Source organism: Diadema antillarum, unplaced genomic scaffold (assembly GCF_040938485.1).
Source record: "Diadema antillarum isolate AM-2024a unplaced genomic scaffold, OU_Dant_1.0 seq00000425_RagTag, whole genome shotgun sequence".
NCBI lineage: Eukaryota > Metazoa > Echinodermata > Echinoidea > Diadematoida > Diadematidae > Diadema > Diadema antillarum.
The window spans coordinates 303675-331442 of NW_027271407.1; the positions used below are offsets into that span (position 1 = coordinate 303675).

The 27768-nt window shown below is 38.1% G+C and overlaps 1 protein-coding gene across 1 annotated transcript in view; it reads left to right on the forward strand.

Moving 5' to 3' along the window:
* LOC139732478 (uncharacterized) overlaps positions 1–27768 on the forward strand; it is a 221529-nt gene that overhangs the window by 77763 nt on the left and 115998 nt on the right. Inside the window, exons 4-6 of the mRNA XM_071643340.1 lie at positions 19376–19684; positions 20324–20506; positions 24439–24531. Coding sequence (XP_071499441.1) covers positions 19376–19684; positions 20324–20506; positions 24439–24531 — 585 coding nt within the window. The remainder of the gene's footprint in view (positions 1–19375; positions 19685–20323; positions 20507–24438; positions 24532–27768) is intronic.

The following is a 27768-nucleotide window of genomic DNA, read 5'->3' on the forward strand; positions in this document are numbered from 1 at the left end:
CTCAAACATTCATTTTTAAGCCTACCACGAATTTCTTTCAGTGTGGCTTTTATTCTGGATTTTGTGCAAGGTCATAGTAAATAAGTGGGAAGTAGTATAATGCTATGAATGATCTGATTGCACACACAGCCATGCCAGTAGACATCGTCTGTCCACTACAATTGTGTATGCATCTGTTGCAGTACACAGCCACAGTAGTAAGACTCTACATGCCTAATGCTTTGTTAACAATCGTACACCTTATCGGTTCGCGAAATGTCTTTCCCTTCCCCGGGCATCTCCCTCCTACCCAACTGAGATTTCCTGGCTGAGAGCAGTCCGCTCCCAATGCCTCGCAAGAATTGGAGTTGACGGTTGCCCCGGCAACGCAGAGATGTGCAGGAAGCCAGTTCCAGCGAGCAGGAACAAGTCCCTGAGCCCAGCTTGGAACTGTTAATGGATGCATGCGATGTCAACACAACATGAAGGCATGCAGCCTGCGCACGAGCCTAGCTATCCTCCTGCTCAAGCAGCAAAACGTAGACTTTGGTTCTGTCGGAGTAGGTTGGGTAAAGAGGATGGTGGATTAGTACAGAATGTAGACACAATCCAACCGTTTATATGAAAACACAGACCCTCACTCTCACACACACACACACATGACAGACAAAAACACACCGAAAAAAAAAAGATGCACGCATGCACACACAGCTATTAGCTCTTTTCCACCCGGAAATGCACACAAAGTTTCACAACCTCACCCTCTGGCATTGTCGTTTGAAAGCAGTAAAATGTGATGCTGTATCACAATAAAGTCATTGTCTGGAATTTTTTTTAAAAATACAGTCATTTCTTCCTGCTATTCACATGCTTCTACTTTGGGTATTTAGGGCTTCATAAGGAATAGCCAAGAAAAATGCTTGGATTTAGGACGCAGAACTCCTGGTCAGAAATTCATGTCATAACCCAGTTAGGACGGGCTGATTTTGCTACAACACGCATTTCCTATAGACACCTGCCCGAGTATACTCGGGACTCGTCCTTAACGGGTTAAATAGCACTGTTTGTGACTTTACTGTTCTAGATGGTATTATTGTAAAGACAGGATTGATGAATTTTGAGTATTAAAACATGATTGAATATGAATGAAAAGCTGTTAATCCAGGTGATTTTTTGAAGGTTTTTTTTTTTTATTGTGATGCAAAAACTCGTACAAACCGTCCATGTGTAGCTCTTCTGTTGACTTTGCAAATGATCGACAATCAGTTGCAATAAAAATATCTCGACGGAAGAATTTCATGAATTCTTCTGTTGACCTCATTAAAACCTGATCCAATTTATGCGTATGAAATATTTGCTTCTATTTTGAACCTGTGGAGGTAAACCAAGATCCTGCAGATCTGTGTGCTGGATAGCCCATATTCAGCATGAATTTGTTCTTATAGAAGAAATAGTAAATTAATGCCTGTATGAACATCTCTGTGACCTAAAAAGTAACAAGGTGATACTTTGTCCAAAGAATGAGTAATTGAGTAATGATAAGGACTTGTTTGTAGGTAGAAGTTGTGTAGTGTTTCATAGGCCTATGCAAATGAATAGGTGGATTGAATGCCAGACTTGATGCATGCCAACTTTTCAGATCTACCTTAGATATTGTGTGTCATGTGATATCTGTGGGGTATTTTATCAAGCATTGTGTCAGATTTTTTCCCTCATAAGCTGTTTTAAGCTTCCAAAATCCTTTCATTTGATTGGCTGAGAGCAAATTTGTCTGAAAAAATATCTGGCAAAATGCTTGACAAAATATCTGGCAAAATGCTTGACAAAATGCCCTCCCCCAACTCTATCTAGCTATTTATTGTAACTGAAGTATTTCCATGGTATAAATTCACAAAGATTTACATTGTATATTCTTTGCAATAAACTCATTCAGAGATTATGTTAATGTAGAGACTGTTTGTAAATGAAAGAAATAAACATATACGAGTAATCACGAATTCAAAAGTGCCATTTTCACCTCCACTGTGAAAGTTATCAGGTATTCCTTATTTGATTACATAACATAATATAGAAAACAATTACCCCATGCTGACAATATAGGGTATTTATACATGTAATAAAAAACAAGTATGTGACATAAAGATGTGAATCCGATGTGTAGTGTCCATTGAAATAGAATTGTGGGATATACCATGGATGAGAGTATGGTGCTGGATTAGTGTTTCCCTTGTCTGTGGCACCTGGCATCCGCTGAATTGTCACCTGGCGGTACATAGTTGCCAGCCCTGCATGCCAGAGGTACGTAGACCTTGATCTCAGCAAACTTGTGAGGAAGCTGCAGTGACATGGTGACCCGCTTCAAATACTCTGACTCATCGATGAGAAGCCTCTCAGTACAAACATACCACCAGGTCCCCCTGTTCCCCCTCCCCCGCCCTGCTTAAATGCCCTCCGCGGGCTTCCTGCATACTGTGAAATTGGCCATTGTGTGCAAGAATACATCATTTCATGAATAACATACTGCATTAAACTGGCATTTTTAACTAATCATATGCTTAGATATTTTAGAATCTTCAAATCCCCTTCTCCTTCCATACCTCCATTCAATGATTTTCTACTATAGACAAATTTAAGATTGTTCTTAATTCCTGGGGTCCTTGTAACGAGCTTTTTCATTAACCTGTTTCTGATGAATAAACTTCATTACTTTGAATCCATCCTGCATTGTCTGTCAGGCAAACCTCAGGCAAGCTTTCTGGTTGTCAGGAATGACCCTTGCGGGAAAAAAAAAATACGTTTAGAATTTGAATGTGTTAGTAAATGGGCTATTGCCATAAAGTGAGGAACATCCACTCATTAATTACATGAGGAGTTTGTAGCCACTTTAACGCTTGGAAAATCAGAAGGGGTCTGCTTGCGGATGAACCACCCTGATGATGTTGAGAGCAGTCTGCACCATTATCCTCAAACAGTTACTGCAGTTTGTTGTCAATTAAGGCATTCCCCGGTTGCGTTGTGGCTTGTTGCTATGGTGACATAAGTTGAGACTCTCAGCATCACGCTGCACATTTTTCTCCACTCCTACTGAAAGTCCTAGACCCCCAAATCAAAAATGAAGTGCCTTTCCACAGATGTTGAAGCTTTTATAGCACAAAAATGCATACAACCTTCAATTCACACACTATACGCAATTCAGCAAAGCAGAATGGGGCAAAAATATAGTAGAGAGAAATAAAGGGGGAGAAATGAACCAGCAACCGGAAATGTAGAGGCCCAACAAATTCTCTGCGCGGTTTATTTTAAGATTGGAATCAAGAACAGCTCATGCCATGAGCAAATGTTCTGTTGGCATGTTACCAGAAGGACCCTCGCTAAAATTGATCCCAAACTCATGGCCCCCTTCAGTTCGTCTGCCCCCGGAAAATCAGAGGATAGTCGCTTGTATGAAGCCCCTATTGCTATGTCTGGATTTATAAATTGATAGCTAGGTTTGCATGGTGCCAGAGATCCACAGTGTTTGGAGAAAGTGTCCGAATCTCTTTACTTTCACAGTGAACTGAGACTAAACCAACGGAAAAATTAAGTGATACTGCTGCTGCACAGTGGAATGAACTCAGTGATTTGAAAAGACAAAACAAAACAAACTTAAAACTGAATTAAATTATATAATTGAATCTATAGAAGAGAAAGAAACATAGTTATTAGTGTAATCTTAGAGTGAAAAAAAAAAGATTAGCAAACAAATCAGCTAAATGGAGTAGATGGACTAAGAAAGCTATTAAAGACAGACTGTAAAGTGATGGAAGTGCCAAAGAAAAGAGATGTTAAATTTTTAAGCGTTAACAAGATAAATCAAATCATATGACTTATTGAAATTCAGGCTTTTGTATGATTTCTTAAAGCAACAAGTTGCACAGACAATGACATTTTCTGAACCCGTATAATACTTAGCCAATTTATGTCACTACTGCGCAAATGATTATTTAAAAAAAAAAGCCTTCAGTTGTGCAAAACACAGAAAATGGAATATAAGATAGCAAATCAACAAACAAGACGTGTCACACTCACAAGGCAGAGCAAACATTTGGGGGGGGGGGGGGTGGGTGCTCATGAAGCATCATTTTACCACCACAGCTGAGTGGACAACCTCTTCAATAACATTTCATGTTTTTCATAAGGGTTAGAAGCAGGTCAGATTTTGGTGTGACTCAGTGCTGCTGACTGCTGTGCCTGCCACATAATGATGTAAGGAGAGGGGTTTACCCAGACACATGATGGCAAGTTAGGGGCACAAGTCAGAATCCAGTCTGCTCTGTCATGGGATGTCTTGTTTCTTGTTTGAAATAATTAGGTCATTTGATTGATTTGTCATTAGCTTCTTTTAAAGCACCATTTCTCATTTTGCATGGCTCTGGTGTGAGAGGTTTTTGTAAAAGAAAATGTGCTCCGAGCATGAGGTAAAATTACATTGCATCGAGAAGGAAAATTTCTATATTAGTTTGTTACTTTATATTGTAATACCTAGCATTCTTATTAACTTCACAACTAGAAAAAAAAGAAACATGAAGGTTCTAAGCTATGAACTGCCTCTATGAGTTCTGCGAGTGTCTGTCCACTGTACAGATCTACTTATCACTTTGATGATGCTGTCAAGAAGAATACAAAACAAACGATGAAAATGGGAACTGTACTGATTTCTTTGAATGTTATAAAATTTCATTTTGTAGAAAGTGCATGTTCCCTTTCAAATTCAGCTGAGAGCTGCATTTGGAATTTGATCATGTTTTAGATGGATACAAGCCATAACATCAATCAGTCACTAAATCTATCAACAACATGAAACATGATGACTTTGGCTTGGCAGACAGACAAGAGAGGGCCTGAAAATCCAAGGAAAATTTGAGCAGCAGAGCACAAAAGACACTGCCTATTTCCTTGAGGTATACCAGGGTCCCCATAATATAGAATCCTTGTAGGACTAACAACCTAAAATCCCATAGATATTGTACAAAAAACTTGTTGCCTGTGGGAGTAAAAAAGTCAACCAACAGAGTAATTACTCACATTTTTCAAGAGTATCTAATCATTTCTTGGTCGCAGTCATTGACTTGAACTGGATGACAGTCAGTAACAAGATATCTTGACCCCTCTAATCATCGTGGCTACGTGTAGTATCAATTATTGTTTGATATTTCCCCCAGGCATTCAGCTGGGTTTTAGCAATGTAAAAGTTTCATCTGATTAGATAGGAATCCACATAAAGGTCTGCATGCAAGTTGGGCTTTTTAGTTGCAGTGGCTTGTAAAGCTTCTGGGAATGGTACAGAATTGTGACCCATTACATATGAAAGTTTGATGATTTCGTGTATTTTGATGTTTTCAAAGTGTCCATTGGGACTCCCAAGTTCTATGTTAGATATCCATTCATTCATTTATTCATTCATTCATTCATTCATTCATTCATTACTTATTTTCATTTCCAAACAATAGACCTGAATATTAATGTAAAAACAGTTGTATTATATTTTATGTAACATAATCAAACAGAAATGCATCTAATAGTTTCCCAGTTGATTACGAAAAATACATCACAAATTGTAGAAACTCTATCAACCAGAGAAAAAAAACAACAACATAGTTTACTATAGTATGTGGTTGATAAAAAGGGACTCACAAGTTTGGATGTAGGAAACTATGGATCTGAAGCACAATGGTAACATTGAACACCCACAAAGTTTTAAATATCAAGTGTACATATGATTAGACTCTGAAATACTGACCGGATATTAAGATAAAGTGAACTTTCAATTTTTAAATGAATTACACAATATCTTATATTCCAGCTTAATCTGCATAACATCTGGGCTTTGATGTTTCTGACTCTTTGCATCAGGGTGATATGGGGACAGGTAGAATTGTAGTAGTAGTAGTAGTAGTAGTAGTAGTAGTAGTAGTAAAATAATAATAATAGTAGTAGTAGTAGAAATGATAATGATAATAGTAATAGTAGTAGTAATAGTAGTAAAAATAATAATGATAATAGTAGTAGTAGTAGTAGTAGTAGAAATGATAATGATAATAGTAATAGTAGTAGTAGTAGTAGTAGTAAAAATAATAATGATAATTCTAATAGTAGTAGTAGTAGTAGTAGTAAAAATAATAATGATAATTGTAATAGTAGTAGTAGTAGTCGTAGTAGCAGCATTAGTAGTAGCAGTAGCAAGAATAGTAACTAAGGTATAATGTTAGAATGTACCACTTTGTAGAAATGGTAATGAAATATCATCCATCCTTAGTAAATCATTTTTAAACTCTGAAAAAAAAACTAAACAAGAAAACAAAAAGATAAAAAAACACCTTAGAGCAAAACAGATATGATCTATGGTATTACAAGATATCTAATGACTTTTCCATATCCCTTCTATGAAAAAAGATGCCTTCAGTTGATCATTGAGAGATATACTTGTACAGGTGTATTTGTGGAAACTTACACTGATAAAAGACAGAAATTGTCTCGGAGGCTGTGGGGGAGGAGAAAATGAGTATCATGTGATGCCATCCATTCATGACATTGATTTTCACAGATAATGACACGACACATTGTGCCCTCTATGATAAATGAAGGGATGGGGTACATATACCTATTTTTCTCATCGTGTGAGCCGTTTGTGGCCACCGATTCCATCATGGGAAAGGTTTTGTCGAGGATTGGAGATGATCGTTGATAGCGTAATCTGTGATAGATGCGGAAAGATGCTGCAAGATACGTTCCAATTACTGCTCATCCCTCAATCATGATGGGATCAGAGTGACGAGAATGTCACTCTCCTCGTCCCCTTTCCACATCGCTCTCATTTTGCAGTGTGAACACTGCCCCAGTCTATCCCATCCGCCCTCTATTGTCACATGAGTCAGGGATGTTCAGTATGCTAATTGCTGTTTCCTTTCATCCCAAACGGAAATGATTGGTGTAGGTACCAGTGTGCAGCATGCAGTGAAAAACGCCTTTGACTGTTAGGCGAGATTGGAGTGAAATAACATATCGGAAAGGCCAAAGTGTAGATGACAGAGTTGTCTGACACAAAATCAGTTTGTCTGACCTACATGCCGAGCGACAGTTACCACAGAAAATACGACAAAGCCGCTGTCATAATGATAATTGGTGGCTCGGGTGCTCTAGTGTAGACACATACTGAGCTGCTGCACAGTCACATCGCAGCCAAACTCACATAATTATTAAGCTATTGATAGCTAGAAAAAAAAAACCATTTTAATGATTGTATAAAATATGAATCTGTGTGTGTTAGCATTATCTGTTTTTCATTGAAGTAGAAAGTCTAGCTGCAGTGGAAATGAGCTGTGAGTAAACATTAGTACAGGAGTATTGTGCAGAATATATATGCCAGTTCCTCCAGAAAGTAAGATAAAATTATGAAATGTTGAAAGCTAAAGTCACGTGCATATGATATAGAACACAAAGGACGATAGATGAACGGATCAGCCATGATGAATTTTGTTTACACCATCTGTAGCATGGAATCATTTTGTTCAATCATACAGTACAATCAAACGCTATCAACATCTTAGATCAAAATGGTTTGTGTGATGTTTTCAGGGGCTCCAAAGCAGGAAAATGTATGTTGTCAGTGGAGTTGTTGGTGAAATATTTTTGGTGATGAAGAAGTAGGTGCAGATATTCTTAGATAGTAATTATCAGCAATTGCAAATTTGTGCATACTTTAAAGAGTGTGTACAGTTCTGGTTGAGGTGAAGATTTAGCTTTTAACATTTTGTGAGATATTCAGAAACCACTCTAAGTGATGTCAAAGAGCATGCACTTCTAAAGGGTACCAAAAGTTTATTCGATGAAAATCGGTTTTGAAATGGCTGAGATATCCAAAAACAAAGTGAAACAAAGAGATACTAATAAAGTTGGGGCATGTCGCCTTTTATTATTAGCACTTTTTTGGATATCTCAGCCATTTGAAAACCAATTTTCATCAAATAAACGTTGAATCCTTCTTAAAATTACATGCTCTTTCCTATTTCATAAGAGGCTTTTCAATATCTCACTTAGGAATGTTCAAAACATGAATCCCTACCTCAACCAGCACTGTACAGTCCCTTTAATTCATACATGACTGTGATAGTTGTATAAATGTTATAAACAAACACAACAGTGGCCACTAAGTTGCATTTCTTTCCCTGTTTCCATCATACTGACAATTTAATTACTTTTTTTAAAGGGTATGTTTTGATGTTTTGCCTCCGTCAATCCCAGAGTTTGACGTACATACATTTGGTTGTTGAAAGCAGCATTCTTTGGACCAGTCATGTTTCAAATCTGAAGGAAATTTTGCTTATATTTGAGCACATTAATGGGCAACGTTTGCAAACAGACGTGATATCTGTAGAGATTATATCTACCTTGTGATCCTCAATTTTTCATGAGAGAAATGGCCAAGTTCACTATGTTCAGTATCTTTTCAGTTTAGTTCACAGATATTAAGCAGCTCAGATGATACACATTTTAATACGAGGCATATGTTTCCATCCATGTCGGGAGGAAGGTACAGTCTGGGCAAGTGAGATAACCTGATGATGTGAGGAAGGCGATTACATAAGACCCAGGTATGAAATTTCCTTTGCGTGAGGAAGGGACGGGGATTGGGATGGGGGAGGGAGGCTGGAGCGGTATTGCTAAAGGGCCATGTCTAAAAGCATGAAAAAAACCTTGCAGAAATATGACAAGCACATAGCAGTTATGTGCAGTCGTCGATGGCAAGGGAGCAGGATAGTTTTAAGAGAGGATTGGCAGATGTCTTAGAGTTTTAGTCGGCTGTCACTCACCAGGAAGAGATACACACACTGGGTAAGACGATACGATCCAATTGTGTCAATTTTGTCCCAACAATGTGTGCCTCCTACCCCACCAGCCCCATAAATCCTTTCATGAATAGAGGAAGGAGATAGTGATCATTTTGACGGCGTTGGCCATCTAAAGTCGTAATTACTGCAAATAGTGTCTTTCACTTTGAGGCTGTGCTGTCATTCAGCTTGCTGATCCCAAAGTTTTAGGGGCTCTCGGCTCAGTTTCTTGTCTGTCCTTTATGGCGAAAGAAAACGGAGTCCGAATGTGTCAGTGTGCATGAACGCCTGCCAGTGGCTTACTGCTGATATAATACAGGATAATACCGTCACCGATGACGCATTGAAGGGCACATCCCGAGAAATACCCGAGGATTTTGCCGTCGATTAGGGATGGGAGCACTGGAGATGCGGGACTTCATGCAGATTCTGCCCATTTTGTGCGTCTGGGAAGATATAGATCCGTTACTGTGTTGATTGCATGTGTGGCAGTCCCGTGTAGTCTGTTTCTAAGGAGAGGAAAATTGGAGCCTGGAAACGATCTTAATTCTTCTTTTATGGGCCATCCTCCTTGTTGATGCACTCCAGACTTAAGTTTGGAATAACAGCATGCTCAGAGTGGATTTTTAAGTGGAATCACACAATGTCACCTGATGATAGACCACTGCAGAATGGTTCGTCTTTTAAGCTGAGCTCAGGGGTAAGATTTTGTTCTAGTGTGTGAATGCCAGCACTTATCTACATAAAGTGTTATCCTCAGAGGATTTGGTATTACGTGAACCAACAGCATTTGTTAAGACAAATTATCTATGTTCCTGACAACATCTGGGAGAACTTCGTTGCTCATTACTGACTTCATTTCTCTCTTTCTTTCTTTCTTTTTTTTTTTTTGCTGTCACATTTTGCTATTCTTAAACCTGTTCCAATGAGCTAATCAGTGAATGTAGATATCCATTACTAATGAATTTTTGATGACTTTGTTGTGAGGCTAGAACTAAAATGATACAAAAGTATCTCATGAAGATTTCATTCACTGCATTAACCAGTGGTTGGCTGTTCAGTAATGTGGGAATGCTGTGGTTCTGTGGATCATGCTCTTGACTCTAAAAGAGGTGACCATGAGTTCAAGACCAAGTTGATGATGTGAGCATCACTGCACCAGGTGTTGCGCTCACATCACCCTCGATCTGGGTTTCAAGATGTGTAACTGGAAATGCTGAGGCAAGAAATATTAATACTAGACCCTCCGAAAGAGTGGTGTTTTAAGCCCTGTTTTTAACAGACCTTAACCCCAACAACATCCATTTGGAACAATGTCTGGAGAACAAAATTCCTCAGGCAACAAAATAACAGGAGTGAGCGAGAGGTATCATTGAACAGACACACACTGAAATCCTTCTCTGGGTAGGTTTCCATAGCAACTTACCTGCACACGTTATTGCGCATGTGCACAAAATTTGTTATCTTGCATGCAAGATGTTGTTGGCTGGTCACTTTTCTATAGTGGCCCTGAAGTACGCTCAACGACAGGTCATGTGTGCCGTGAATTTTGCGACCAGGTCGCGAAATTCGCGATTTGGGACGCCGAGTTCATGACCCAGGACACAAACTTGGCGACTGGGAACACGAACTTGGCGACCGGGGACATGAATTTGGCGACCGGGGACGCAAAATTCATGTCCTGTGGTCACAAAATTCGCGACTTTGGTCGCGAAGTTTGCAATCACAGGACGCAAATTTTGTGTCCCCGGTCGCCAAGTTCATGTCTAGGGTCACGAAATTTGCGTCCCGAGTCACGAACTTGCGAATTTCGCGACATGGTCGCAAAATCCACGGCGCACATGACCCGTTGTCGAGCGTACTTCAGGGCCACCATACTTTTCAGTAAGAGCTTAGATGGAATGCCTTTCATACCACAGCTTCACCAAGGAGCACTCAAAAGTTTGCCAGGGATGGTTGAAAGGTAAAATTTCAGAAAACTCACCAGGAATTTTATCCGGGATTTCACCCCTGAGACCTTTAATTCATACTGCAAGATTTCCTGGGTGATCACCTGGGCCCCATTTCATAAAGAGTTTATTTGATGACAACTCTTTGCTGGAATGACTATTGTCATGGTAACGACAAGAATACAGCTTCCTGATTGGCTGTTTGCTGTGGAAAGTGGTCATTCCAGCAAGAGTTGTCATCCTAACATCTTTTATGAAATGGGGCCCTGATCACCTGAGATCACCTGAGTGAAATTTGCCAGACGTGAAGGGGGTATTACAGGGGGCCATGTGTGACTGACAGTAAATGAAGAACTTCTGGTATTGTGATTTTAAAAAACTCGAACTCCACAGCAACTCTAACTTGTGTGTGAATAGATAGGCGTAACGATCAAAGGCAATGGTGCAATCAATTGTGAATGAAGGAGCATGAATTTTTTAGAAAGGTTCAGTACATAATCTGTCATAACTGTGAAAATGGTAGCATGACACATAAGATATTCTCACCTTGCTACTCTGAGGCTTGAACCATGAACTTCTTGTGTGTGAGGTAGTCACATTTTAGTAATTGAAGTATCGCAATTCACTCCACCTCCCCCCCCCCCCCCCCCCCCCCCCCCGCCTTTCCAGTCTATGTAATGTCAAAAACAACAAACCAATGAACAACTTATTTCAGCCTGAATCATAATTGAGTTGAAGTTATCTTTGGACAGCAAATTTTATTCAAAGTGTTCCCTTTCCACACTGAGAGTTTATAGAACTAGTGCTCTATATATTAAAAAAAAAATACTCATTACAGCTATCATCTGAACACACTTTATGTATTGCATATAAAGCTATTAAATCTGCACAGACTGCAGTCAGAAAGTATATTTTTTCATTGAAATCCATACACTAGTGCGACGCAAACAATCCTTCGGGCATTACGCCAAATTGAACAGCTGGGGGTTCTGACTTCATCAATAAGAGAATGAGGAGTCGGAGAAGTTGAGTTCCACTTCATGCAGATATGGAATAAATCCCTCTCTTTTTCTTTCTTTGTCCCTCTCGACTTAAGGTCCTTGACCTCAAAATAATCATATAGTTGCTCCTAATTGCATGGTATAGCAGGACTGCATCAAATAGTTTGTGTGATCAGGACAACACAATCTTGAAAACAAACCAGTATTGTGACAATCAACTGCAAACCAGCCAATATTTGGATCAGTGAAACATAAGAGCACATATCTGTTTGCTGCTGTAGGTTATGTAGTTTTCCTCTTCCACTTTGAGTGTATTCAGAATTGCAGTCCTATCAAAGGTTTGCTTTGGTCTAAAGATTATATTTCTGCATTTTTTTTTCAAACATATATAAAACAAAATCATACGTAACAGGATACTTGCATAACATGACATACATTGGATACACAACTTTAGACAAGGTATAATGTATAATACAATATATATAATCCCGATGAAATCAGAGTTTCTTTGTTCATTTTTCCTCTAATAATGCTATATATGATACAATACAACAAAGTTATAAACCATTGCAATGACATACCTCATAAATACTGATAACATTTCCTCGTAATCTTGTCATTAATCTCTTGGATATGTTAATTCAAAAATGCAGGAGACTGTCAGTATAATGAATTGCTTGATTTTGATGATGGTCTCTGCAAAGTGAAATATGTTTGCTTTGAATAAATGAGGAGAAATATGCAAAAAATAGAGGAAAGCAAATGGAAAGAGGAGAGAGAAAAACATATATTGAAAGCAAGGAGGTGGTTAGAGTAAAGTATGAATTTATAGAGACAAATGAAATGTGTGTCTGACGGTTGTTGATGATTGTGTAGGTCTGTGTCAGCTTGTGCTGGTGTATATGTATAGGTGTGATTTGATCATAGACTCAAGTTTTGTTTTTGCTTTCCTGGTTTGAATCTACTCCAACCAAGTAAAGAACAGACTAACACTGGATGGATAGAAAACAACAGTATCATACTGCTTACTTAGCTTTGCTGTTACTTTCCAACTGGGGAAAAAAACAACCCTTGGACCTCTTTATCAAAATTGAAATAAATCAGTTAAATCAAGAGAAGATGGATACATTACTCATGAGGGTTTCCAAAGCAATATAATGAACAAATATTACATATGTACCATTTTTCTAGTCTTTTCAATAAAGACAACTACCTATAGGGATGTGACAGTTCAGAGTTCAGTCTGATTTCACAGTTTAATTCACTTTGGACTTTTCTTTCCTAAGTTTCAGATTTTTTCTGTAACTACTCTTGTACCCCTGTACTTTTAGAGTGGGCACAGAGAATTGTTGTGAAAGAAGTACTCCAAAACGTGCTTCAATTAAGATTTGTTAACTCACAACAAATGACATGGCATATAAAAAAGCAAGAATGCATCTGACACTTTGATTACTTAGGTACAAGAAAGTAATATGATATTTCTGAACTTTTATCAATACATCTTTCCACTTGCTGTGACATCTTCTGGTCTGTTTTTCTTGAACTGACCCAGAGGATCATGTGTAGGATATCTTGTGCCTCAAAACTATTTTGAAACATGACATCACTCATTTTCTGGGGGCTCTGCCAAAGGACTAATACTCAGTAACTTTGTCCAGTGAAGTTGACATTTCTCTTTCATGACTAACATTGTTCTCAAACTCAAGAGCATGCCACCGCATTCTTCGCGACGGATTTCTTCTGTCTCAGAGCAGTGTGCACTTTTGTTGGTGTTTTAGTTTGATAACCATACCAATCACATGAGGTTTCCTTATTCTGGGCCTGACACACATTGCTCATATACCGTTCCCTCATTCTATACCATGCACACACCACTTATGCAAGGTTCCCTTATTTTGAGCGATCTACATTTTGAAGTGTTAAACTCGAGATTCATCATGGGTCAACAAAAAAAATTACTCCAATTGATTTATTAAATATAAATGTAAGCTTACTCATATTGCACAAACAGTTTGTTTGGTGGACAGCATGCGACAAGTATTGTTTATTATCTTTCTTTCTCTTTGTCGATGCCTTTTTTCAACTGGACATTTTTCCCTATCAATATATCTTACATTGGTCGCCAGAGTTGATACTTTTCTTTCCATCTAACTGTAAATTACTATATATTTTTGACTGTTTGTTGCTGTGAGCATTATAAAGGATGTCATGATCATTCACATGTGTCATAATCACACTCAACAATGTGATCATGTACCAGAAGATGGAGAATTGTGGTTAAAGGACAAGTCCACCTTCATATGCATAAGGATTGAGAGAATGCAACAATATTAGTAGAACACATCAGTGAAAGTTTGAGGAAAATTGGACAATCCGTTCAAAAGTTACGAATATTTTAAGTATCTGCGCAGTCACTGCTGGAAGAGAAAACTACTACAGTGTATGACGCCACATGCATACAACTATATAAGGAAAATAAAGAGAGAATTTCACAAAACTTTACTTTTTGAATAAAGTGCATATTCTTCGACTTGCTACTGACGTATGTTAAGGGTAATATCATTCCCCCTGCCTTCTGAAAGAGAGAAGTCGAGTGTTCTTTTGTCATGCGAGAAAAATGGAAATATGTTGAATTTTCTTTATTCTTTCTTTATATCGTGGTACTCATGTGACATCACAAGCTATAGTAGTCTTTTCATCCAGCCGTGACTGAGCAGAAACTTCAAAAATTCATAACTTTTTAACGGATTGTCCGATTTTTCTCAAACTCTCACTGAGATGCTGCATTCACTCAACCCACATGTCTATGAAGGTGAACTTGTCCTTTAAACATATGTGTCTTCTTCCAGTTTCTATACCTTTAGCAAGCATGACTATAAAATACCAATGTTCAGCAGAAGCCACCTGACTTGAATTGCATATCAGGAAGTGAAAGCTAATAGTATTTATAAGCTTTGCTTCAGTCATAATGTCAATCATCAGATCTCTTTAACAGGATTTTATCTTCCTGTGGGGTATAATCAGTCAGAGACTGTATTCTATTTGCTTTAAGCTGTAATAAAATATTTGTAGTTGTAAAAAAAAATGACATCAAATTAATGAAGGAAAGGTAGAGGCTAGAAAACAAGTATAAAACTTCAACTTTTGTAATCAATTATATAGATGATAATTTTTAGAATCATGGGAGAAAACAAGATCACTTCTTAGTGTATTGCATAACCTTTGCATATGTGTATTTGTTGTTTTTAAGCAATGATTTACTCTGTAGTAGATCCCAGTTCCCACTGGCTAGAGTTTGATGATACACGATCTTTCAAAAAGTGCTTTTCTTTAATTAAATTCATCACTACTGCACACTGTGGAAATTATCTGACTTCATAGAATCACTTTTCTGTAAGAATTTTCAGACATTACTCCTTAGAGTGCTATTACAGATCATTATGAAATGTTTGGATGCATTGGAGATCATTACCTGTGAATTTTAATACCTTTATTGCTCATACCACTCTTGTCTGGAGTCCTTTAAAGAGGGGGATGTCCTGTTGAATAATTTCTCTGTGAGGTCACTGTATTCCAGAGAAATTCCTTCTCATTTTCTCCCCATGATATCTAGACATCGAGAGCCTTATATTGTGTTTTTAATGCGAAAGATTTGCGGAAAGTCTTCAGAGGTATTCCGTTTGAGGTCAGACTTGTCCTGTGACTCATGCTGCGTATCGGCGCGGTCTAATGTATGAAGGTTTATGTTATTCTATTTTCAGTCAATCATGTAGAATTCATTGTTTTCTCTCTTTTTTTTTTTTTTGACCATTCAACAATGCCACTAGATGGCGGCTGTCTTTGTTGGATTTTCTGTCCATGTCAGAAACGGTTACTTTCAAGAAGTGTAGGCTTAACACTAAGTGCCTCATGATCAATTCATCGCCAGTTCTCTTCCTTTCATCACAAATCAAAAGGCAAAATAGTTACATGAATCATTCATTCTGCTTGACTATCCAAGACCATTACTGATGTCCTGAATGCTTGTTCAAAAGAAAAAGAAGAGACAAAAATCAAAATGTGACTCATTCTCTACGGGAACATGATATTCCAGGTTCCCATAGCATCAAGTCAAATATATACGGAACGTGGTATACAAGGTTCCCAAAAGGTAGAAAAGAGTGTCTGCATTCTTTGTATAAATTCATGTTTATGTATGACTTTGATTGAAAGATTAGAATTTCTTCTGTCAATATTTGTTCTTTTTCTGTTTCAAAACTGAATGTAAAAGAGTTTGCTAGCCCATGCAATGCACAGTCTATTCACATCTAGGCCCGAATTCACGAAGGTGGTGCAATCTTTGTCCATGATTTAAACCATGGACAAAGACCATAGTTTTGTATGGGGTGCCAAGTGTTGCATGGCCTATTTCGTTAGGAAATGACTGATTTCGTAACAAAATAGGCCATGCGACACTTGGTGCCCCATACGTTTGTCCATGGTTTAAACCATGGACAAAGATTGTACCACCTTCTTGAATTCAGGCCATAATGCCTGATCTATATTGTGCATTGTTCAATGGCACAATGCAGTTGACCATGGGATACATGCAACTGCTTGACCACCTTTGCACAGACAACTTATCAACCTGTCTGTTCTCTGTTGACAGACAAAAATAATCTCATTTTGGGGGTTCTCGGAGAATTGCGGAAGGAATAGGTTAACATGACAAAGTACTTCCAACACATTGCCATACATTGTTGAGAGGAAAGGATCATACTCAAGATGAAAACCCCTAAATGTACAGACAGATTGCCTCATATTTTGGATACAGATTGTTAAATGTTATCAGGCAGTAGCAGTGAAAAGAAACATAGATTGTTCATGCCTCATGTTTGATTAACCCGTTGAGGACAAGCTGATAATTTGCTATAACACACATTTCGCATATGTACACCTGCCGGAGTATACTACCTAGGACTAGTCTTGAACAGGTATGATCCAGTTATTTAAAAAGACAAGTCTACCATGTGCAGTTCATAACCTAAAGCAATGACATTTTGAACTTGCAGCACAGATTGGGTTAAAGCCACTATTTATCATTTGCAGATGAAAAAAAAAATGGCTTTGTTGCTTCAAAATAGTTTAAAAATATGAGTTAAGGATAGAAAAAACCAACATAAAAATGTTAATCAGTATATTCAATGTGAAGTATTGTGGATATATATCAAATGTGAACAGTTGTTTTATACAAATTGTTTCTAGAATAGACCATTTACAGTTATGGTTTATTGAGAAAATTAGTGATATCTCCATATATCTGCAGCTTTATCACCAAAGTTTTATATGGTAGGATTTTTTTATACATCTGAACTATACATATGCATCAAGTGTGATAAGTCGAACATCTTTTATATCACTGCTCCCAATGGTAAATAGTGCCTTTAAGGTAAAATGTGAACTCCGTGCAGGAGATTGTGATGTTCGTCATCGCTCAGGGGAGAGAATTTCTTCCTACTCTAATTTAATCTATTCCATTGATTGGAAAGGGGTAGTGACTCAACAAAGTGATAACATGCCCAAAGACTCACTGAGTTTCTCACTGTTATTATAAGTCATTTTTGACGGCTCGCGGGATATCTCTCTGTGAGAATTTCTGTCAGGAAACCATAATATTGATGATCATCTCGAAAAGTGAAACCTGTGTACCCAACAGTATCAGCTGAAACAGTTTGATGTAGGTGGAATTGAATTATTTAATAACACATGTGACAAATTTGCTGTCACTGTGCCAGGGGAAAGGTGCCATATCATTTTAAAGGAAAATCAGTTGTCCATGTGAGAAACTTCTTGAATGTTGTAAATTACATAAGCAATAGCATTCACATGGTTGCTTATTGTGGAGGAGTGAACTGTACCTGATTTGAAGGAATATTTCCAAATAAGGCATGATTGTAGAAACGGTGCACACGTGTGCTGTAGGTGGCTTAAGTCGCACACTGTATCAAATACATATTTTTTATCATGTTGTCAATGAAGTGATAGATACAATTTTTGATAATTGCATTTTAGTTTTGATAATAATTGTATTTTGGCAGATTGTAGATGAATTTGCTACAAATCAACAGTGCCATGTATTTCAAATGGACATGTAAAGAAAGTCACATTGAAGGAAAACAGAAAAAAGCTTGTTTATAAAGCAAAAAGTCCGCAAAGAGCCGCGCAATATATGATATGTGACATTAATTCCATCCCACACCAAATTTCACTTCTGGGACTGGGATTAGGGCAGTAGATTGATCCTGTCCTGATCGCAGAGTAAATTTTGAGGTGGAGCCAAAATGCCTTTAAGCTGACGCACTGAGTCAGTGATTTATGTAATGGCTCTGGCAAATCAAAGTTTTGCTAAATACATGTTCCAGTAAATGCTAAAGAGTGTGATTTATACCTATGTGTGACTAATGTAAACTATATATGTTCCAACATCTATTGGAAATGTTAAACTTGTCAAGAGAACTTACTGCTACTATGAAAGACACCACAAGAGGCCTTGGTATATAGTGAGAGTGATGTTGAGTTGCATGTGAATTCACAAAATCAAGGATGGCATTTATCCTCTCAGGAAATTGCTCTTGTTGAACACCTAGTGGATGATCTAAGTATTTCTTTTGAATGTATTGAAAATGGATATCCTATTCATGGTGGCAGCCTCTCTCCTTGCACAAACATGTCGAGAAGTCACCTCATTTTTATTCCCCAACATATAATGCATAGAAACATTACCCAGACAAATTCAGGTCACTTTAAAAAATAATTTTCCTTGCTGTACCACAGTAGTAGACACCTGGGTGTCATGGTATGGTTTTGCTCTAAACTGTTTTATTTTTATTTATTTACATGTACTCACTACAATTGAAGTAGAAAGATGCTTCAAAAATGTATTTCTTTAAACCCTTAGAGTCATTTACACCCCAATACTTCCAGGAGTAGACTATATGTTTCAGGGTGTGTTTCCTCTGTGCATACTGTTACATACCATTTCCTTCATATGTGCCCCAAAAGGAGTTTGTGCCAAGTGCCCCTTTTAACCCATTCCATATGGGAACCTGGTGGCCTGTGTATCAAATCTATAGGGATCCGGAATTTAGTATTGAACGGGTTAAGCTGCCACATCGTTTAGTATCCCTGTGATTGTGGACAGCCAATCATATAGGACTGTGACTGCTTGTTATTTCTTTTGACACCTTTGGCTGTGTGTTTATAATAGCTAATTGTCTTTTTCAGAATCTAGCTGTACTATAAAGCAAAAAAAAAAAAATGCAAATTGGAGCTGACCGCTTTTTTTTGCGGCATGAAATTTTCATGAATATGCCACTGGAATCCAATGCATTATAGTGTAGGCAAGAACTTGGCTCTTGTGAAATTAAAATGCACTTGAAAATGTGTGGTTTTACAATAATTAAAATTCATTAAAAGTTTGTAGATTATGAGTGGTCTGTGGTTGATTTTACATACTTTGATGTGAGAGAGGGTAATGAAAGATATGCTGTCTTTCACTTATAAAAACGGTCCAATTTTCTATCTCTTTCTCCCTCTGCAGGATCGCATGTCCTCCCGCAGCAGGGGACGCAGCCTGCTGAAGCACTTTGCTCGCCAGCGGTCCCCGCCCGGCGAGGAGGATGGATGCGGTGGGGGCGGTAGCCGCATCTCCCTCATCCGACCCAAGTCTGTCTGCTCCTCCATCCTGGTGGACAAGGAGTGGCAGCGGAGCGACGAGCTCCTTGACCTAATGGTGGCACAGGGTAAGATCTCACGGGACGACCGAGACGACCTCCTCAAGAAATTTGCCACCGACCGGAACTTCAAGAGTGGTGATGCCCAGCGAATGATACTTGCCAACCTGGTCAAGGTGAGAGGGGTTACTTTTTCATATAAATACTTCAGTCATGATATAATGAAATATTATATCATTTAACAAATGCTTTAGCTGAACATATATTAATTTTAAATAAATGTGTTATTTGCATACTGTTTATTGAGTGATCCACATCTGACAAGCTGTGTTTTTAGGAGATCACTCTTGCCCATTGCCATATTTATTTGTCATCCTTGGAAGGTATGCATTGTTTCTGTGATTATATATTCATTCATATACATATTTAGTATCATACTTCATAACTTGTATCATACTTTATAACTTGCATTTCTTATTAATTGTTCAAACAATATGACTTGTCAATTTTTGTATTATGTACCGGTATTACCTTGTGGAAATCAAGTGTAATTGAATTTAATTGAATTTACATTTGTGAGTTGATAGGCTGGAGCTTGTAGGAAAGACAGAATATTTGTTGATCTCCACATTTGATGCTAGAAAAGGTTGTGGTTCAAAATGAAGAAATAAAGACATCTCCAAAATTACTTTTATATATCATCTGGCTTATAAATTTCTCATTTCTTTCTCTCGACAGCATTCCAAACACTTACCAGTATCAACTATTTTATATATCTTCCATAATTGTTCCTATCTCATCTTTAACCATCACAGACTGGTAGGATATCCATAGATGATGCGGTCCACTACTCCCGGTTACTCGGCATTGTTGCATCAGCAGAGACGGAGGCACGAACAATCGCCGAGGTCAGCAATGCCTTTCAGGAGAAGAGGGTGTACAATTTTGGTGTGTACAAGTACTACAAACACCGAACATGCCAGCGGAGAATTCTTCAGGTAAGAGATGTTGACCTTTCACCTTCAAGATATTGTCAATTCCCATTATAGTCTATTCATGACTTGCCTTGGTTCCTCTAAAATTTTAGTTGATTTAGAGACTTCAGTCACATGTTCTGTTTTACCTTCTTCACCTTCTCTTTACTGAAAATACACAAAGTTGTGTGGTTGCAAACTTTGACTGGGAGAAGATAGTTCAGCACTAGCCTAGTTTGATATGCTATGAATTTACTTTACTAAATTTGTCGCAGCCCTAGCACAGAGCAATGCATTCCCACTTCTCTTGGTCTCAACAGCAAAGTTTTCAGAGTTACAGTAAATGATTACCATATCAAATGCAAGCTGAAAAATGACAAGATCAGTCATATTTTCATTTTTCAGTGAAGCAAATGTGATCCATCAGGATTACCTGTAGGTACATGTTGATCTGCTATGGTACAATTTAATGCTGAGGTGATGATGAATAGTGAACTCTGTGTTCAATAGTGTTATGGGTGCATACACTGACCTGCCTTTCATAAACAATTATAGTCTTTGATGATCAGAAAAGTGTTCCTGTATTGTTTGATACCTTGCCCTGAGAGAGTTTAAAAATGGCATGCTAATCACCCAGACTAAGCTGCACCTGATATCCTTATTAAAAGACATCCCTCCTCCCCTGCCCCCCCCCCCCACTTATGCATTACTATCCCACAGGATAGATGGCTATGCAATAATGCCCTCAACTCCATCCTCCCCCCCTCCCCCCCCCCCCCACCACCACCACCATCACCACCACCACATGTGTATCTTGGCTACAGAATACACTTCCTCATGGCAGCATAATCTTGTGACAGGGGGAGATTATAGCGAACTCTTGACAGTCACTACCCCCATAGGGCACACACCCGCTTAAGAAGAACCTTCATGACTAGAGTGGCTGTCCGTGGATGTAGCAAATTTCACATGATCATGTGGGCCTAATGGCTCAGTTACCATGGTGCCTAATGAGAAGTCAGCACTGGCATTACAACCATGATTTCCTCAATGACAGACATGGGGGCAAATTGTGATGCAATCATTCAAAAATAAACAACATTCTTGAATAATTAACTGCACAAGAAAAAAAAAGTGAATGAAATTGTATGATTTCAGAAGTTTCAAACATTGCTGAGTGATAATGTAAAATTATTTCTGTATAAATTTTAGCTTCTATGCAGCATGTAGATACCTCATAGAGAACAAAAAAACTCAGCTGAACCTTCTAGATTCTATGTAGAGTATCCATGTCAGAAATGTTCCTGGTAGCTTTAATATATCAAATGGGATTTGAACATTGTCCATTCTCTCACAGTATAGTTGATATATTACTCTTCAAATGTTAGGAATCATCTTATTCACTTTATAATATTACGAGTTTGAGACATTGCCATCTGAACAAGAGGGCTGAACATCATGGAAGGGGGCAATCATAGGAATTCAAAAATAATTGCAAAGACTGATTTTTATCTTTATCTTTCTCCTCATATTTTGGCATCTTCACTTTAACCTGTTTCATTGGTATTGTGATGAATGGCACCTATGTTTCTTAGCTCATGCTGAAACTTACTGTAGGTTAAAATTTAGAGGCTTCCCATCTCAGCACGTGCTTTTCCTGATATGTGGGTGTGGGTGTGTGTGTATGTTTACCCGGAAGTCTTTCTTTCATTATGAATTCAGTTGACCTTAAGGCCCATTTTAAGGACCCCATCATTATGCGTGATGACTTTTAAAGTAGAGCTTAATGCAATTTCCCCCTACTTTCTCCTAGCATTATGTTAGATGTAGCTCAGAGGTAATGAACAATTAACTAAGCCCCTCCCCCCCCCCCCCATCCCTGTCAAGGCCATTTACAGGGCAGAGGATATTTTATTCATTTTTGTTATGATCTAGTTAAAAATCATAAAGGTGTGAAAAGTGAAGGTCAAATGGTGGGAAGAAAGGGAAAGTTACATGCAGACATTTTTCAAAACATTCAGTAAAAGCCAGAAAAAGTTGACAACTTTGAAGAAGTGTGGAGTTTTCTATCTAACTTCGCATCATTCAGTGCTCACCTGTATTGTAGGCCTAAATGTTGGCTGAGTCAGTCTAATGAGGAATAAAATACAGAGGAAGGATTTCGAAAATCGCAAAATGCAGATTTAGGGAGCGTAACTCTGTGTTGCATCCTTATCCTTTTCTATTTCTGAATAGAAAAGTTGTTCAGAGTTATAAACTAGGCTTGACTACAACAGTAAAACATGATGATTAGGCTGCACTGAGATCTAGGCTGTTGATAAACAGAAGTTCTTGCCTGCTGTTAGGAAGGGGCACAGAAATGGGTATAGGGACATTGAAAGTTGTCTCTACTGGCATGTACACATGTGGGAAGGATTAAACTACTTGTACATCCTCAGAGATCTGACCTATTTGTTCCGGTAATATACAATGTACATATACTATTAAGGCAGGTTAGGATAGATCATGGCTGTATGTAAAAGGAAGCATGCAGTAAAGTTTGTGACAGTGGGGTATGTCTTAAGGTTTTTGGTATAGGATGGTTGGCTTGCACCCCTGTTAGAATTATGTATTCCATTTCAATCAATTAGTAACCAATCAATGAAATAAGCATGGTTATAGATATGACAGGAGTGATTATTGGTTTGAATTTCTTATTGATCCAGTACATATCATTTCTTACTTCAAGATATTTCTACTATAACCGACCCCCCCCCCCCCCAAAAAAAAAAGGGGGGGGGGGAGGAGAAGAATGAGCAGAAAAAATGTTGTATATGCCAAAGTGTTACCACTAACCACAGTAGGAATGAGATACAAGTACCCATCCATCTTATTCCATCCCATGTATAACTGCATCCCATATATGACCAAGGCACCTGATATGATTATTTTGGGAACAAGCCTTACAATGGCTACCTGAAAATCAAACTCATCAATTCTCTCTATTTTGACATGGCAAGACCAGTCTAAAATACACACACACTCATACACACACACACACACACACACACACACACACACACACACACACACTCACTCACACACACAAGAATGCTTGAAGACAGGAAGTTGTACATGATGTCAGCATGCCACAGGAAGTTGGTTGTCCTTGGCGTGTAAAACTCCTGGTTGACAAGTCTAGCTGTTGGGGGAATTCCCTACAGATGATGTCATTGTGGCTAGGAGCATGTGACCTTCCCACATAGAGTGACATTTAATTATCAGTCAGCCAATCAATCATGATCATCCTGTCAACTGAAATTCAAGTGAGCAGAGTAATCACCACAGAAAGTGATTGCCATGTAATGATATTCAAGACACTGCTTTAATTTTGGATATTTATGATTGTTGTTCTTTCTTACTAATATATCTAGGAGAGTGTTGTTTGAACGATATATTTTGTTTTAAGGTGCTTGCGTTGTTGTACTTTTATCTAGCTGTGTAAAATGAGTCATTAATTTATTCAGTGCTATGTCTCAGTCTGTCAGTGATCTTGTTAATGTTTTTTGATATGAAACAGGTGGTTCTTCTAATCAAAATCATTGTTTGACATGGTGACTTTTGGATTAGAATGTAAGGCAGCAGCCAGCTTGTGTTGCTGAAATTATACATTTCATTGTCATTTCACTAATTGGTTTCTGCAATTTTTCATGAAATTACAGATGCAGCCACAAACTCAATACCCAAATCACAAAGTGAAGGTTTGGATTGTTATGGAGAGTGAACATTGAAAGACAATGAATTTGTTGCATTGAGAAGTCATGAAAGTCTGTGATGACACTTTCATGTGATGCCTGATACTTTCCAAACATATGTTTTACAGATACAGTATTCCAGGAAAATAGTATACTAAAGTATGGAAGACTCTCTTGTATTTATTGAATCAACATCTTTTCCCTTTTTTTTTTTACTTTCAGATTGACTTCCAGGCATGTCAGCTGTGTAACATACAAAAAGGAAACTTGAATCGGAAGTTCAGCTTTGCCACAGTAACAGACTACGAGAGTGAGGTGAGCAAACACAAGGAATCTTCTCCGTTCTTCCTTCTTCCTTATATTCCCAGTTTAGGTCCCACACATTAGTTTGATACATGAGTTTGCCTAGTTTCATTTCATTATTTGAATGAAAAGGATACTCATTGAATTAGAGAAGAAGTTTCATCCGTGTCTTGGCTGGCTCTTCAAAGGAGATGTCAAGCGGTTTGCCTCTTCAGAGTTAAAATCTCAAACATTATAGTCCATCTCTCACAGAGTATTAGATGGGAGGTATTAGAAGGTGCACACACTCTTTGATAGGCTCTTCACAAATGAGATGTCAACCTACCTACATCTTCAGAGTCCAGGACCTCACACATTGGCTTGTCTATCTCTCCAAAGAAAGTTAGGAGGGACCTTTGAACTTGAAGAGGCAGATTGCACAATGCTCTTCTTAACCTGTTGAAGACGAGTCCCGAGAATACTCGGGCAGGTGTCTATGGGAAATGCGTGCTATAACAAAAACAGTCCGTCCTCAACGGGTTAAGACTACTGTGAGGCCAGTGAAGACAATGATGATGAGAGCAGGAAGATGTGAGGGAAGAAGAGAACAAACAACAGGCAGCACCCAAACTGGGCCCAGTATCTGGATGCGGGCTGCTCTTGCATGACTCACCCAAAGAGCATACACCTTTTCACTTGTGATTGTCCCCTTTCACAGGTGGTTGCCCTGCACCGCTTGAGCCGGTCCCTTGTCCCCTTCCTTCCCCTCTACCACAATACATTGTCACAAAGGTTCGTTCAACTCTTAAGGTCGTCATGGTAATAGATGCCACTCATGTGTGATTCTGTATGTAAGGATGACTCAACTTCATAGGTACTTATCGTAGACTTATCACATTTTGTGGTTTTTGTCTTTGAAATCAGTGGCATATCGGTGTTGATTCACTGCTGAAAGAGGCAATTCACAAGTGTTGACAAAAGATGATTAGACATTGTATTCTAATGTGGATATTATGAAAGAGATATGTTTGTCATCAACTGACATTAAGCTCACAAATGCCCAATAGCAGTAGACAGCTATCAAATATCAGCTTTCTAATTGTGGTAGGCAAAAAAATGGTGATGCAAATTCCAATCTTACCTACAAAATATTATGTTCAAAGTGAAAAAGTTTGTTGTTGTTGTTCTCTAAGATTTTTGATGTCTTGATTTATGCAGATATAGATAGATATTTTGAGATTTTGAGTAGTTAGTTACAATGCTATTAAAGTGTGTTCATAAATGTGACCTTTCATCACAAAACCACAAAGGGTCTGCCAGATGAGAATTCCTAGATCAGGTCAGATTTTAAGAGAAGAGATTCTCAGCTTTAAGATGACTTATAACTAATCAATGTGAGGTGTTCCTCATCAAATGAAGTAAGTGACAGCAGATCAAGGCTCACTCAGAATTGTTACTTTGTAGAAAAAAGGGCTTTAAAGGGTGTGTACAGTTCTGGTCGAGGTGAAAATTTAGCTTTTAACGTTTTGTGAGATATTCAGAAACCACTCTATGAGATGTCAAAGAGCATGCGGTTCTAAGGGGTATCAAAAGTTTATTCGATGAAAATCGGTTTTGAAATGGCTGAGATATCCAAAAACAAGGTGAAACAAAGAGATACTAATAAAGTTGGGGCATGTCGCCTTTTATTATTAGCACTTTTTTGGATATCTCAGCCATTTGAAAACCAATTTTCATCAAATAAACGTTGAATCCTTCTTAAAATTACATGCTCTTTCATATTTCATAAGAGGCTTTTCATTATCTCACTTAGGAATGTTCAAAACATGAATCCCTACCTCAACCAGTACTGTACAGTCCCTTTAAAGTTCAGGGACTGCTGAAACTCACTGACTCACTCTTTCTTGTATCCACACAAAGAAGGGATTTAAAACTCCATGGCTACAGCTGTGAAGGAATCATCATATCATCCTGGAACTTGGCATTCTCATTAAGCACATTCTGTCCATAAGTACTTCAATATAATCAGCACCACTGTTGCTCATTTGTCAAATTTTGGCATACTGTAAAAGTTGATATTTTCATGTGAATATTTTTTCGTGCTTGTCCGAGTTAGATGAATTTCGCGTGGTTTTTAATTCCGCAGAATCAGGACATTAATTACAGGAACATATTGCATGCAAAAATTTCAACAAAAAAAAATCTGAAATTTGCACTAGCCCCTGGTTGCATGAAATGCACGAAAATTTCCACACCATAAAATTTTCCACTTTTACTGTATGCTTTCAGGCTGAATATGGAGAAAAACAATGTCAGATCAGTGAAGCATAGCTGTATAGAGACTGTAAAAGATGCTGCTTATATACTCAGTTTTGTGCTTCCATATTGCTGGCTTAAGAAAAATAGCACTTCTTTAGAAGAGGTGGAAATCAGAGATCACCAGTTTCAACTTAAAACACACTTTTCTGGCCTCCAAGATGACTGAACCATGCAACTTTTTACATGTGTTGTGAAGCAATCCTCTTAGTACTGAAGGAATCCATTAAAATCATACTATTTTACATGGGTTAAGACAAATTCACTGTGTAATTCTTGACATTTAAAGTGAAAACATAGTTCTGGTAAGGGTCTGAGAACCCGTCTTGCACTGTTTCATATTTGCTTGCAATATATCGAAAGAGTCTACCGAGAAACTAACCTGGCTGACACGATTTGCCGGGATGATGAATTGTTTCGGAGTATTTTGAGATCATAAATAAAAGTCGGTATACTGCCTTTTATTCCTAGAAAGATCCAGGTTAACTCGGTCTCAGGGACAACTCGACCCTATTTCAGACAATTTAAACGCAGTTCGTGATCACCATTATTCTATACATTTTTTTTTTTTTTTTTTTTTTTTTTTTTTTTTTTTCTTCTTCTTCTTCTTCTTCCTTTTATGTAACTTTGGATGTTTGGCTTTGCCAAAAATGTATGATTGGCACGGACAGCCATTCATGCTGTCGATATATACTGCTTCCACTGAACTCTTACTGATTCTTTTTTTTTCCGTCAAAGTTTCAGTTGGTGTGTCTATGCTGCAATTCACAAGTTTGCGCACTGTGCAGCACTTTGAATTCTTACGCTAGCGCAACTCACGTCTTTGTACTTCTCCTCTTTCGACTACAGCCGGTCGAGCTCGTTCTTTTACTTCCCTTCTCATCCCTGTCCTCCTCTTTCGGAAGCCCACAGAGACACTTGATTTATTCTTGTTATTGTGTTGTGTTGTGTGTG